The following is a 13,079-nucleotide window of genomic DNA, read 5'->3' on the forward strand; positions in this document are numbered from 1 at the left end:
GCGAAGGAGCCTGTACTCTTTTTTCGGCGTGGCTCCCGCCGGAATGGTTTATTTTTTTAAGCTTTTCTTTGCTCTGGAAGTTCCCTCTGGGACCTCCCCAAGAAGCGTAGGGGGTCAGGATATTGCTCACATGTCCGCTTGTCTTCTTTTTTACGTTTTATTTTACGAATCAGATGACGCAGAGTCACAAGATGGCTGGCAATACTTCTGGTTTGAAGTGTTGACAAATGGTCAGATTTGAGCGTGGAGACTTTAGGATCCTTGGAGTAGCCGCGTCCCTATATATACAAATTTGGATTTTCCTTAATATTTCCAAAACTACTGAATGGATTTATGTCAATTTACAAAAAGGTTGCTTTCTGTACCGACAGCTACCTTTCTGTCAGATTTTGTGTAATTCCGCTAAGCAGTTGGGCTGTCGTCATGTCTAGGCCTTGGCGGAGTTCGCGGTGTTCTGTGTAGCGGAAGTCCGCTAAGTGACAACAAAAACTCAGCAGAGTTCCGCAAGTGGCGGAGTGCAGCACAAACTGCCGTTCGCTCTGATCTTCCTGACGCTCGAGTAGAAATTCTACCATTGGCAAGCGCGAGCAAGGAAAAAATTCTGCGGCAGTACGCAGAGTGGAGTTTTCTGCACTCCGTGGAGCGCAGAAAACTCCACGAATGGATCGGAATTCACCGCCCAGGCCTAGTCGTGTCCAAAATCTCTATGGAAATTAACATGAGGAAAAGGCGTTTTGTGTCCCCCCCCTTTTCTCTGCCCCCGCTTTACAGATCACCACAAAACTTTCAAGACAGCAGCTGAAGTGAGCGTTGTGTTCGTTTAGAAAAGTTTGTGAGGATTCGGGAAACAGCACCAACGTTTTTGGCAAAACAAAAAACTCTTTTCGTATAGATACTTGGTTGTAACTATAACTACCCACTGGTGACTGCCAGTAGCAAAGATATATATATATATATATACATATATAAATATATATGTATATGTCTCAACTTTTCCCACCTCCCTTCCAATGTTCACTATGATCTCATTTGAAATAGCTAGGAAGATCCTCTCGCATGGATCACCATCCCATACTAAACATAATTCCAAGATTTGAAAACACTTTATTAATCGTTGTTGCAATGTCAACACTTTATTGATTCAGTTTGCTCTTTGCATCTTCTCTACTTCAGAACTATACAACCAATCAGAAGTCTGCGGTGGACAACAGCTTCAAAGACCTGATGAGAGAGTTGCAGCGTCAGAGGGATGAGGTCATGGCAGGCCTGGACCAAAAAGAACGGGATGCAATGGAAAACGTGGAGCATATTGTGAATGAGCTGGAGGGGAAGCGAGAACAACTCCAAATGCGGCAACATGATGGGGCAAAGCTGCTCCTCACTACTGATGCTGTGCTTTTTCTTCAGGTACTATCTAGTTTTATCTGGCTGCCTGTGCTCTGACAGCAGCCGTTAAGAACAGTATCAGTGGGCATACCTGGCCAATGCTGATTTGGGGTGCTTGCTCTCTCTCTCTCACACACACTCTCATGATTAAGAGTTGGGAAGGTCCTTAAGTGCTGTCACAATGAGTCTCAAGCAATAAATGTTTGTGGAATTCTGTGTTTTCTTGACATTTTCTGTAAAACTATGGTCAACCATAAAACGGCTGATCGAGAGAGAGGTGAATTCTGCAAAAATAGGTTGTGTCGATGCTTAGAATTTATTTATATATATATATATATATATATATATATATATATATATATATATATATATACACATATATATATACATGTATGTATATGTGTGTGTGTGTAGAGAGAGAGACCACGAGATACTTGTTTTAAAAATAAATGACTTTAAGAAAGGCAAAATAGTGAATTTCACTTCATTACTTTGGCAAAACTAAACTTTCACTCACCTCTAGGTATAACATAACCATTAGTGGGGTGGGATTATTGTAGGGTGGTCAGGCTTCCCGTATATGCTGCGACTGTCCCAGTTCTTCATCGGCTGTTCTCGCTGATTTCAGTAAATTTGTCTCATGTCCTGGTGAAACAGTGGGAGACAGCTTTTATGTGTTCCCAAGCAACATTAGTTTGCAACTGTTACCAGAAGTCAATTTAATGAGCAGGTAAGATATTACAATTTTAAAATTTCATTTTGTTTCCCTAGTACTTAGTAATTTTTGCAATGTGTCCCGGTTTTTTGTTTTCTACAGCTGGTCACCCTGATTTGTTGAGAGGCTGGCATTTTGGAAGTCTGCCATGGTGCTTGATGGGTGCTCAGCAGTTGTGCATTACAAAAGCATCAAAGACTATTGAAGTGGGAAGGGAGTCTTTTCACTCCCGGTAGAAGCTATTTGTGCTAAATATGTTGTTAGATCTGTGAACCTCTTTGTATCCTACAGGAATTTCAGGTTGTGATCCGAAATGCACCTCCGATCCCACCTCTTCCCACCTATACCGTGATCCTTGAAGGAGATAAACTCACCCAATCCATGGCCAACCTGAGGGACGACATGATAGGTGTCTGCAAGAAACACGTGGACAAAGTCCTGAAGACTGACCTCAGCAGGAACCTTATTGAGAAGAACAATCGTGAGTGCCAATAACTTACATGCATGACCCTGGCTACTTTTATGGGAATCTTAACATTTGCATTAAGCTCCAGAATCAAGGTGTAAACATTCCTACTTGGACTATAAGCCTAACATTCCAAAATAACGTAGTGCAGCTACATTTGGAAAATTTACGTGACCACATTGCATACTCTGACATGCACTATATGCACTGGTTAGAGTTAGAACTGCACAGTACATTTTCTGTATTCACAACTACTTTGTCTCTCTCAGAGAACCACAGTATAATACGAACCCTGTTCTTGTCCCAGAACCGGCTGCGCCTTTAAGTGTTGTGGGTGGATAACTGTGCTTAAGGATAATTCCAAACACCTTCATATATCTAAACCACAAGATAAGCTTGTTCCGTATGTGTTCCACAACCACACTACTCACTCTAAATTTAAGAAGTTGCAAAGATATATTTCTGCTAGCTTTGTAAAGATTTTATCAAAACTTTCCAAGCTTTACTGACGTGATAATTTTTTTTTAAAGTAAGAGCGTGTCCTGAAAATTATTTTTTTATGGAGATAAACATAGCAACAACCAACATAAAGCAGAATAATCCAGAACTGAAAACCGGTTTTCTGAGAAAACTATTCTGCAACAACTTTTTTGCAGCAAGCAGGCAACATTTTAAGAACTTCAAAAACCTTTTGTAGTCTTCACAGTGTTTGATGGTAGAATATTTAGCTTAAGTCTGAAATAGAAATCTCACTTTACACAACTCTACTTGAGAACACTCTAGTCACACCTCTAGCCTAAAACCAAATTAGGACCTCTGCTTTGTTTAACAGCCTTTAGAATTCACATTTCTCCTTTCTTTGCACAGTACAAAAGTTGATCGAGTGCAGGTTGATCCAACAAGAAAAGAAACCACATAAAGACAAAATGTAAACCTTGAATGATTAAACGTGTCGCTAGTAAGGCTAGTTTGTGGGAGATATTTGAGCTGAGATTCACAAATAAGGTTGACCAATTTTGCAAGAAAAGATTTCTGCCCACATAAACGTTTTTGGATGGCTGTTTTCTTGCAAATTCTTGAGAAAATGTTCCCCACAAATATTGTTTTCTTACAGTTTTCTGTCACATACATTTGAGTAACACTATTTGTAAAGAAGGGGGACCCCTACTAATGATGCATTCACTACTTGTAGGGAAACATGTAAGAACTTTCTTGCAAAACCATAAGTAGTGAGAATAATTCTAAAGCCAGAAACCCAAGAAGGAAACTGAGTGACTACAAGGTAATTATGACCTGTAGTAAAGAATTGATAAGAACACAAAACATTTCTATATTATAAATTGATATTTTTGTTTTATTTCCAAAAATTTTTATATATATCATTTTTGTAGAACATATTCAGTTTATAAAAATATACATTATCAAGTTAAAAAAGTATGTGGTATACATATTAATTTGTCAAATGAAAAAATACAAAACCGAAAATTACAAAGTGAACAACAAAGATGACTCCGATGTTAAATGGGGCTTGAGTGTAATAAGCAAAGCGGTAGATGGGACTCTACGCGCGTTTCGGCATAAGCCTTCTTCAGGAGTCCGTCATTTGCAGTGAAAACATATAAGCACAACAATTAGATATTTAAGGTACAATATTCTTCTGTTGATATTATTTGAGGACACCTCTCAAGATGGTTGTCTGGTTCTTAATTATACACGCTATTTGATCTATAATCAACTTTATTGTGGTTTTCAGGGCACTAGCTTACATCCCCATCTTGTTAAAAAGGATATTGAGCAGTGGAGCCGGTGGCAAACTGGTTTTACCTTATCTAAATATTCTGTTTTGGCAGAAAAAGAGAGGTTCACTTAAAAAGAGACTGATCCCGTCGTACCGATAGATGGTCGGTATGATGTAGCCTGCTATTGAAACTCCAATTGGATAACTGGACCATCGTGGTGGATGTGCCGAAAGGCTCTGACTCCCGCCAAGACGAGGCATCCCGCTAATAACAAGACTGCCGACGTCCGTGATCTATCCATCCACATATCCTCATTTTGGACATGGACTTTGTCTCTGTAGCTATCTAGATAGCGGTGCATCTTCGGAACGCCAAATACACGCAACATTATCCAATTGGAGTTTCAATAGCAGGCTACATCATACCGACCATCTATCGGTACGACGGGATCAGTCTCTTTTTAAGTGAACCTCTCTTTTTCTGCCAAAACAGAATATTTAGATAAGGTAAAACCAGTTTGCCACCGGCTCCACTGCTCAATATCCTTTTTAACAAGATGGGGATGTAAGCTAGTGCCCTGAAAACCACAATAAAGTTGATTATAGATCAAATAGCGTGTATAATTAAGAACCAGACAACCATCTTGAGAGGTGTCCTCAACTAATATCAACAGAAGAATATTGTACCTTAAATATCTAATTGTTGTGCTTATATGTTTTCACTGCAAATGACGGACTCCTGAAGAAGGCTTATGCCGAAACGCGCGTAGAGTCCCATCTACCGCTTTGCTTATTACACTCAAGCCCCATTTAACATCGGAGTCATCTTTGTTGTTCACTTTGTAATTTTCGGTTTTGTATTTTTTCATTTGACAAATTAATATGTATACCACATACTTTTTTAACTTGATAATGTATATTTTTATAAACTGAATATGTTCTACAAAAATGATATATATAAACATTTTTGGAAATAAAACAAAAATATAAATTTATAATATAGAAATGTTTTGTGTTCTTATCAATTCTTTACTACAGGTCATAATTACCTTGTAGTCACTCAGTTTCCTTCTTGGGTTTCTGGCTTTAGAATTATTCTCACTACTTATGGTTTTGCAAGAAAGTACATACATTTGAGTAGCAATATGTTCCTTCCCCTAGTATTATTTTAAAACTTTGCAGACTTCATACATCTCACATATATTGCAAATGTTAAAACAACTCAAAATTTTGGAGGAAAAGCAGTTTTATTTTTGCATATTAAGCGAATCAAGCAAAGTATACCAACGGTTGTGGAGGCAATAAACATCTCCAAAATGTACTACCTACAGCACTAGTTTTGTGTGAGTCTGGGTTGGGCATGTCGGTCACAGTGTGATAGTTCAGTGAGGATCTGCATTTATTGTCTGTTCCCTGTTCCCTAGCGGATAATCGATACATGATGAAAGACTACTCTTCAGGTTGGAACCAACCCGACAGTTACAATCGGTTTACCTCCCTTCTGTCTGCACCAGGTAAAGTACCAGTTTAAATCTATAAAATTTCACAAAGTTATTTAGCAGTCATAACTATTATGGTAGAGTTGATTTAAGTCTCCCGAAGATTTAATGCAATATAGGGTGCCCCTAACTGCTAAAAATGTAAAGAAGTTTCTAAACACTAAAAGCCGTATGATTTTTGCAGGATATATATAAGAAATAAAGACCCAGAGGCAAATAGACAGAATATTTCCAATGTAATGCATTTATTTTTTATTGCAGCTGATCATACAGATCTATTACTTTGACCAGGGATCTTTCACTTGTTATGTTCTAAGTTAAGGTTAAAACGCTCAAAAGAAATATTGAAACCTACCTAAAGGTCGACATTTACATTTTGGAAAAAAAGGCAGAAAAAATTACTTTAATTAAAAAAACTGTAGCCCTGAAATTGCTTGAAAAGATCAAATTATTTAAAAAATTTTTTTGAAGTTTTAGTTAGGTTAGTAATATGTACAGCTCTCGTCAGTTCTTTGATCAATTTAAAGATAAGAGTAATGGCTGGGTGTATTATGGTTGAGGTTAAAAGAAGGAATAGAATTAGGGTTATGGATTGGACTAGAATTAGGGTTATAGTTAAAGGAATGGTGAGTCTGTATGTCTGAGTTATGGTGTGGCTTAATTTTATGGAAGCGTTAAATGATGGGATTGGCTCTGGTTTAGATGTTGTGGATATAATGTGTGCATGCATAATGGCTTTGAATAAGTGACGTAGTTAGCATTGAGATTTCGTGTACTGGCGGATTGTAGGTACTGGAACTTTTCCAAATCAATATCTACTTTAATAGACTGCAGACAGCTTACAAGCCTGCTGCTGAGGGCAGTGCTGGTTGCTAAATGCCCTCAACCAGAGTTACAGGCCTGATCCGCTATCATTGGCAAAGCTCCAAGCAGAATGGCTAAAACATTGGATCAATTGAGAATAAAATGTTGTAAATGAAAAAGGGGAAAGTAGAAGGTCTACATCAGCCATTTTTTGCTGTAAGCCACTCCATAAATTTGAAAGTGTGTTTGTCACTTTTCTGTGTAAAATGTTGTATATCTGAATTATTCCAGTTTACGTTTCAACCTATAATCAGTCATGTGCTGTCATAATTGCATTCTGCTGCTACTGAATACTCGAACATCTCTACCATGCTTTAGGCAAAAGTCATGTTGACTTATACATTTTCAAAACAGGAAGAAGGTAATATCTGAGAAATTGTAAATCAAATCCAGGTTGACTGCCATGATGTACACAGCTTCTCACACAGCTTGTGAATCGCAGCATGCTTATAGTCTTTCTTCTAAACATCAAATATCAACAGAACAATCTCTCCTCCACCTATCGAAACCATTATGGACTTCATACTCCTTCAAAGAATGCCAAAGAACAGAAAGTTGGAGTGGGCAAATGGTTCTCTTACTTGTAGCCCAGAAATGGTGTGAAACCTTTGCACTCATCCCAAAGTGCCCTGGAGAGATAGGATTTCCTACTAAGCAAAGGCTTTTCCTGTAAAGCTCAGCTCCTCATCCTCTCAAGCATACCACACACAAAGTTCCTCAACTGTTTCCATGAGGGATTCAGATGGTCTAGACTGGAACAAGAGAGCTCCACATACACAGGGTCGCTCTTCTTCATCGTCAACCCTGGATTGCATCAAGGACTACCCCGCCATCCAACACCCAAAAAACAAAGTGGCATTGATCCACTCTGCTTATGCCCAGATCTTAGACACATCTCCAAGCCCAAACCAGGCACTTGATAGATCCTTACCATGTTTCTGAAATTTCAAGCGTTCTCTGCAATGGACATTGGGATTTATGCTGAACTTAGGAAGGGAGTCAACAGTTCGGGCAAATCTTGCACATAAAGACTTTCATTTATGTTCTAGATGACATGCAAAGCAGGTTGAAGTGGTTTGTTCTCATGTTGGATTACCGCTTGTGCAATTGCCAGCAGGCAGCTAGGGTTGCCCACTCCATTTACTAATGTTGGCGCTAGCCTGGGGATACCAACAGCAGAGGACACTCTTTTAAAGATAGCCGAATTTATGTTATTTGGCTTTTAACAATCGGATTTAGTATTCCGAGTTGATTGGTTTGGTGAGCTTTGTGGGTAAGGCACAGCTGACTTCTTGTTAGCGGGTAAGCATGAACTTTACACATGGGGAAAAGTCAACATTTTGCTTGTTGAATTTCGTGGTGATTGCTAACTTTCATGATATCCCATTAACGAGTAGAATGTGTTATACGAATGGGGCACAGCTATTGTTTGACACCGTGAATCTCATGGTTATTGCTAATTTTGGATACACCCTAACACCATCAGTTGAGCATAGTTATGCGTGGATTGGTGTACCTTACAGCGCTTTGTTACATCTCAGCATTGGAGTATTGAGCACTGTGCATTAAAAACTACTGCGTTCGATTCAGTTTCAGTAACTTTGTTACTAATGTAGGTGAAGTACGATGGGCAATTGTATTCACATGTGCAGGGTTCAATTCCTTTTGTGCGCTTTTTGCGGTGTTGAGGATGATTGTTGCACGGCATGTGGTGTCACTATAATGCACAGGGTTATCAAGCGTATTCACAGCAGATCTTAACATTCAGATTTAGTGGTAGTTGAAGTTCAATGCCAGTGCATTTTTAGGAGATGTTCTTTTTGTTTAACAGTTTCTTTACTTTTCCGAAGGGGTTTGATGAAGAACCACAGGGTCCGAAATGCATTGGGGCAGATAACCCGGAGCTCCTATCATAACCTGGAGGAATATTATTGAATTTGAATTTCGTGTTAACACTTTGACAGCAGTTGAATGTCTCTTTGAAAAACAACTCCATTTATAAACCATAATAAATGAACTTAAGCTCCAAATGATCAGTGATTAGTTGTTTTATGCACAGCAGGGTCAGGCATCTAAAAATCATGTGCACTACGGGACTACTTCCAGAAGAAGGAACTGCTACAATTGTTCATTCCATGTGTATTTGGACGGAACAAGTTCCACAGTCGTACAGAAGTTAAAGTCCAGTAAAATTACTTTAAACAACAATCTGAGGTGCGACAGTGGGATCATATATAGGTAAAACTCTGGTAGAGGCATTCTATTGAGGATACTATATATAAGCATAAAATCACTGGTGAAACTTAAAATAGATGTCACTGATGACGCTTGTTTAGAGGCATGCTGTTGGTGAAATTCTTTTTTGTTTGGTATCTTAGAGGCTGGAACAAACTGTTCTGATTTTATTTGGGGTCACAAGAAAAAATGCAGTCATCATGTTTGAAAAGGAAATTAGCAGACATTTTCACAAAGCTTTCTAATACTACTTCTCTGATAATCACAAGAAAGTTGCACAAATTCTGATGCTGAGAGGGAATTTGGCCTCAACAAACTTTACCCTTTGCCACTATATTATTGTGTAGCGAATACATCTAGATGGAAATATTGTGCAACCCAATATATAGGCATTAACGGCAAATAAAGAATATTGCGAGTGTAAAGCTGCTATCTAATTTTAAACCAAGTCAATAACTTAGAGGAATAATCACAGACACCATATCGGAATAGAAAATGTAGCATTCCTATAAGTTATCTCTATACACACCTACTAACACTGATTATTTTTGCTGATTTCTAATGAATTTTTTTTCCAGCACATTGCAGCAGAGTTAATATCTGATTAATCCTATAAATTAAATGGTCCAGAAGCATCTATGTCGATAATTCTAGCTATTTCACAATGTGTACTAAATATTAAGAAAATTAACTTTGTTTGGACTTGTTTGGGGAACAAAATCTCCTAACCTCATTGACAATCAAACATTTTTTGATTGAAACAGGGGGGTCCAACGGAGGTGCAAGAGGGCTGGATCCATGCTAGTCCATGAATGAGTTCAATTTAGTATTATTGGACATAGTTTTATCTAATAAGGATATCCTGAAAATCTTATATAGACCCACCCCTCCTAGACCGATATTGGACACTCCTGGTTTATACACAAACTAATCCAATTTGTGGGCAGCAGAGCAAAGGTTGGCACTATGTCTGGGAAAGTGTAATTTGGCCAAAAGTCAATTTTGTCAACTTTGACCAAAATGTTTATTTATTACAAATCATCCTGATTTCACTGCAAAGGTGTGTCATTGAAAATTTACAATAATCCTTGCAAAAAGTTACCTGATTCATGATAAATGAATTGATTCTTCAAGTAAATTAAACAGTTTTTTGAAAAAATTGATTTACTTTAAACCAGTTCTTTATTTTTTTAATGAAAAAATTGCAGGAAAAAGTGATTTGAATACATAAATGCAACAAGAGAAGTCCCCTATTTTACACGGCAGTAATTGGTCGGTTTTCTACATTTTCAAATAAGTGTGCACATTACATGTAAGGCAGCTTCAACAGCAAATGTAAGAGCTTTGTTGACTAGAAGTCATTAATTAATCAATACCATTAATTAATTCAATGCTTTATTGTTGATGTCTGCTAGAGATGCACAGAGGTTTTCCTCTGATAAATGTGTGACGTTTTTCTGAAAGCTTCTACAACTTTGTACATTTACGAAGTTTTCAAACCTGTAATTGAAGGTTTGCAAAAAACAAACTGTGAAGAAACAAACAGTGGGAGAATGTGCAAGCAAAAATGAGGTTGCAGAAAAGTTCTTCTGCAAAAACAATTTTCTCCAAAATTGTCACCCATAGGCAGAGTTTAGTTGACAAAATTATCTTCAGTGAGTTTGGAGATTGCAAACTTCACTTGGTAAATTTAAATTTCCTTTTGTGCCAAGACTTTCCTTAAATGTGGATATTTGCAAATTTTTCATCAGTCCATTCCACGCCCTGCCATAACCAACTTTTCCTCTGCTTGCTATTGAAAGTTAAATGTTAACAATTGTTATTATTATTTTATGTCGGCAACACATTCACATCAACTGAACTATCTTCGAACATGGTTTCGGCTGATTTTCTCCATGCTCGTCACAGTTAGTATAATGAAATGAATGATTAGAACGTGTTTTCTTCATCAGGTGGTAACCGAACCTCATTCCAACCCTCAACTCCAGGTCGGACACTTACAGACAGTTCCCCACAGTCTCTAAACAGCATCTATGGGACCAAAAGTATGACTGCGACTCCTTCTTCTGGGCATGCGTTCTAGCATGATTTTCAAATTTCATTCGTACTTTGCATAGACTAGTGTGGCATGGCTTGAATCACAAAAATCTATACAATTATATTTTAATTACTTTCTTAGAGTAGTTGTGTGAATTGGGATGCCCCAGGTGTGAGCTAGGTGTCCAGCATTGCTGCCCCAAAATTTGACCCCCTCTATAACTTGATGGGCCCTTTCTCATCTAGTGTCTCATTCTGGGTCAGCAGTGTAGCACACCTGTTTTGCTCACTGTAAGTACATCTAGTAGGTAGTAACAGACTTTTTTTTGGCTTTTCTGTTCAGGTCGGACATTTCCAGACTCTCCGTCTGCACAGGGTCTAAGCAGCCTCTACGGGACACAAGGTAAGAAAATATATTTTTAACAAGTATTGGCACATCAAATAGGTCTGGCTCGGAAACATGTGGGGTGTGTGTATGTATATATGTGTGTGTGTGTGTATATATAGTAAATCACTAGAGAGGCAGCCCCCCTGCCAAAGGGAACAGGGCACTACTAAACAGTAGAGAAAGCAAGTTTTCCCCTTGGTAGTATGTTGCAATGTCATACTCTCAAACGTCATTCACTCAGGTAATATTTTACTCTAACCAATCACCTCGTTTAAAATATCACCAAGTCAGAGATCTAGCACTCAAAAGTTATTTATTTTGTTGTATAAAATAGCTTTAACTCTCATCAAAAACATCTAGTCTCTCCTTTCTAACTGGAGAAGCAGAACAATTTTATGCACAGAGGTCAAGCAAAAAAACATTATCTTCATGTGCCGCATATATAATTTCATCAAAATTATAATGTAATCACGTCACAGTTCAATGACAATTTATTACTATCATGTTAAAATCCGGCGAAAAAACAAACACAATTATGAACATGAAACAAAAATAAAAAGTGTAAAATACAGTAAACCCTATCTACACAGTTACAGAAGATTACCTGTGTGTTGCTTTGTCCAACAATAAACATCAATTTCTAATTCAGGTAGATGTTGTAATCATTTCATTCCCTGAATCCCTGACCTCTGTGCATAAAATTGTTCTGCTTCTCCAGTTAGACAGGAGATGCTGGATGTTTTTGATGAGAGTTAAGCCCTCTTTATACAACAAAATAAATAACTTTTGAGTGTTAGATCTCTAACTTGGTGATATTTTAAACGTGGTGATTGGTTAGAGTAAAATATTATTTGAGTGAATGACGTTTGAGAGTACGACATTGCAACATACTACCAAGGGGAAAACTTGCTTTCTCTACTGTGTATATATATATATATATATATATATATATAGCAGAAAAATATCTTCAAGAAAAGATCAGAGGCCACACCGGGGGTTCAGAGCAGGACACAGGTTTATTCCATGAGACCTCAGCGGCGGCGGATGCATTTTGGCGTGGATTGCCTTCTTCAGCGCCCAACGCTGTGAAGAGTGGTTCCCTATTGCACTCACACCTGTGTCTAGTACCCGACGCACCACAGTCTCCTCCCCCTGTAGCTGTCGGCTGACCAATGGAAGTCCATAATAGGTGAGTCGGACTTCTAATCCCAGCAGGCACTGTGTCCGCGTTGCTGGGGTTGGTGTTGTGCGGGAGTGAGAAAGATCGTCGGATCGGTGCAGGCTCCAGGTGGGTTGGGCAACTCAAGGACTCGATGAAATTACAGCGTCCGCCTTGGTCCCCGTGCATTCAGCAGCTACCATTCGCCATGGTGTAGATAGGAAGTGGGGGCAGTGAAATGCGAGACTGGGCGCCCATTAGAGGTAAAATATCTCTGTCCATTCACCATCCGTTCCATGACTGCCGGTGGTCTTCGGGAATACTGATTCCTCAGTTATCTCATTCTGCGAGCAGCAAGGTGCCTTTAAAAATCCCGAGTCTCTTCATGCTGCAGGGCTATCTGTGCTCTGCTGCAGGCAAGCACAGTGTAAATAGCAGAAAAATCTCTTCAAGAAAAGATCAGAGGCCACACGGGGGGTTCAGCAGGACACAGGTTTATTCCATGAGACCTCAGCGGCGGCGGATGCATTTCGGCGTGAATTGCCTTCTTCAGCGCCCAACGCTGTGAAGAGTGGTTCCCTATTGCACTCAC

At 38.8% G+C, this 13,079-nt stretch overlaps 1 protein-coding gene across 2 annotated transcripts in view; it reads left to right on the plus strand.

Moving 5' to 3' along the window:
- TRIM29 (tripartite motif containing 29) overlaps nt 1-13,079 on the plus strand; it is a 108,709-nt gene that overhangs the window by 47,757 nt on the left and 47,873 nt on the right. Inside the window, exons 3-7 of one of the 2 annotated variants that reach the window (XM_078682165.1) lie at nt 1,174-1,407; nt 2,393-2,582; nt 5,730-5,819; nt 10,856-10,948; nt 11,284-11,343. In XM_078682165.1, coding sequence (XP_078538291.1) covers nt 1,174-1,407; nt 2,393-2,582; nt 5,730-5,819; nt 10,856-10,948; nt 11,284-11,343 — 667 coding nt within the window. The remainder of the gene's footprint in view (nt 1-1,173; nt 1,408-2,392; nt 2,583-5,729; nt 5,820-10,855; nt 10,949-11,283; nt 11,344-13,079) is intronic. The other variant, XM_078682166.1, reaches the window with a different exon arrangement.

Source organism: Lissotriton helveticus, chromosome 3_1 (assembly GCF_964261635.1).
Source record: "Lissotriton helveticus chromosome 3_1, aLisHel1.1, whole genome shotgun sequence".
NCBI lineage: Eukaryota > Metazoa > Chordata > Amphibia > Caudata > Salamandridae > Lissotriton > Lissotriton helveticus.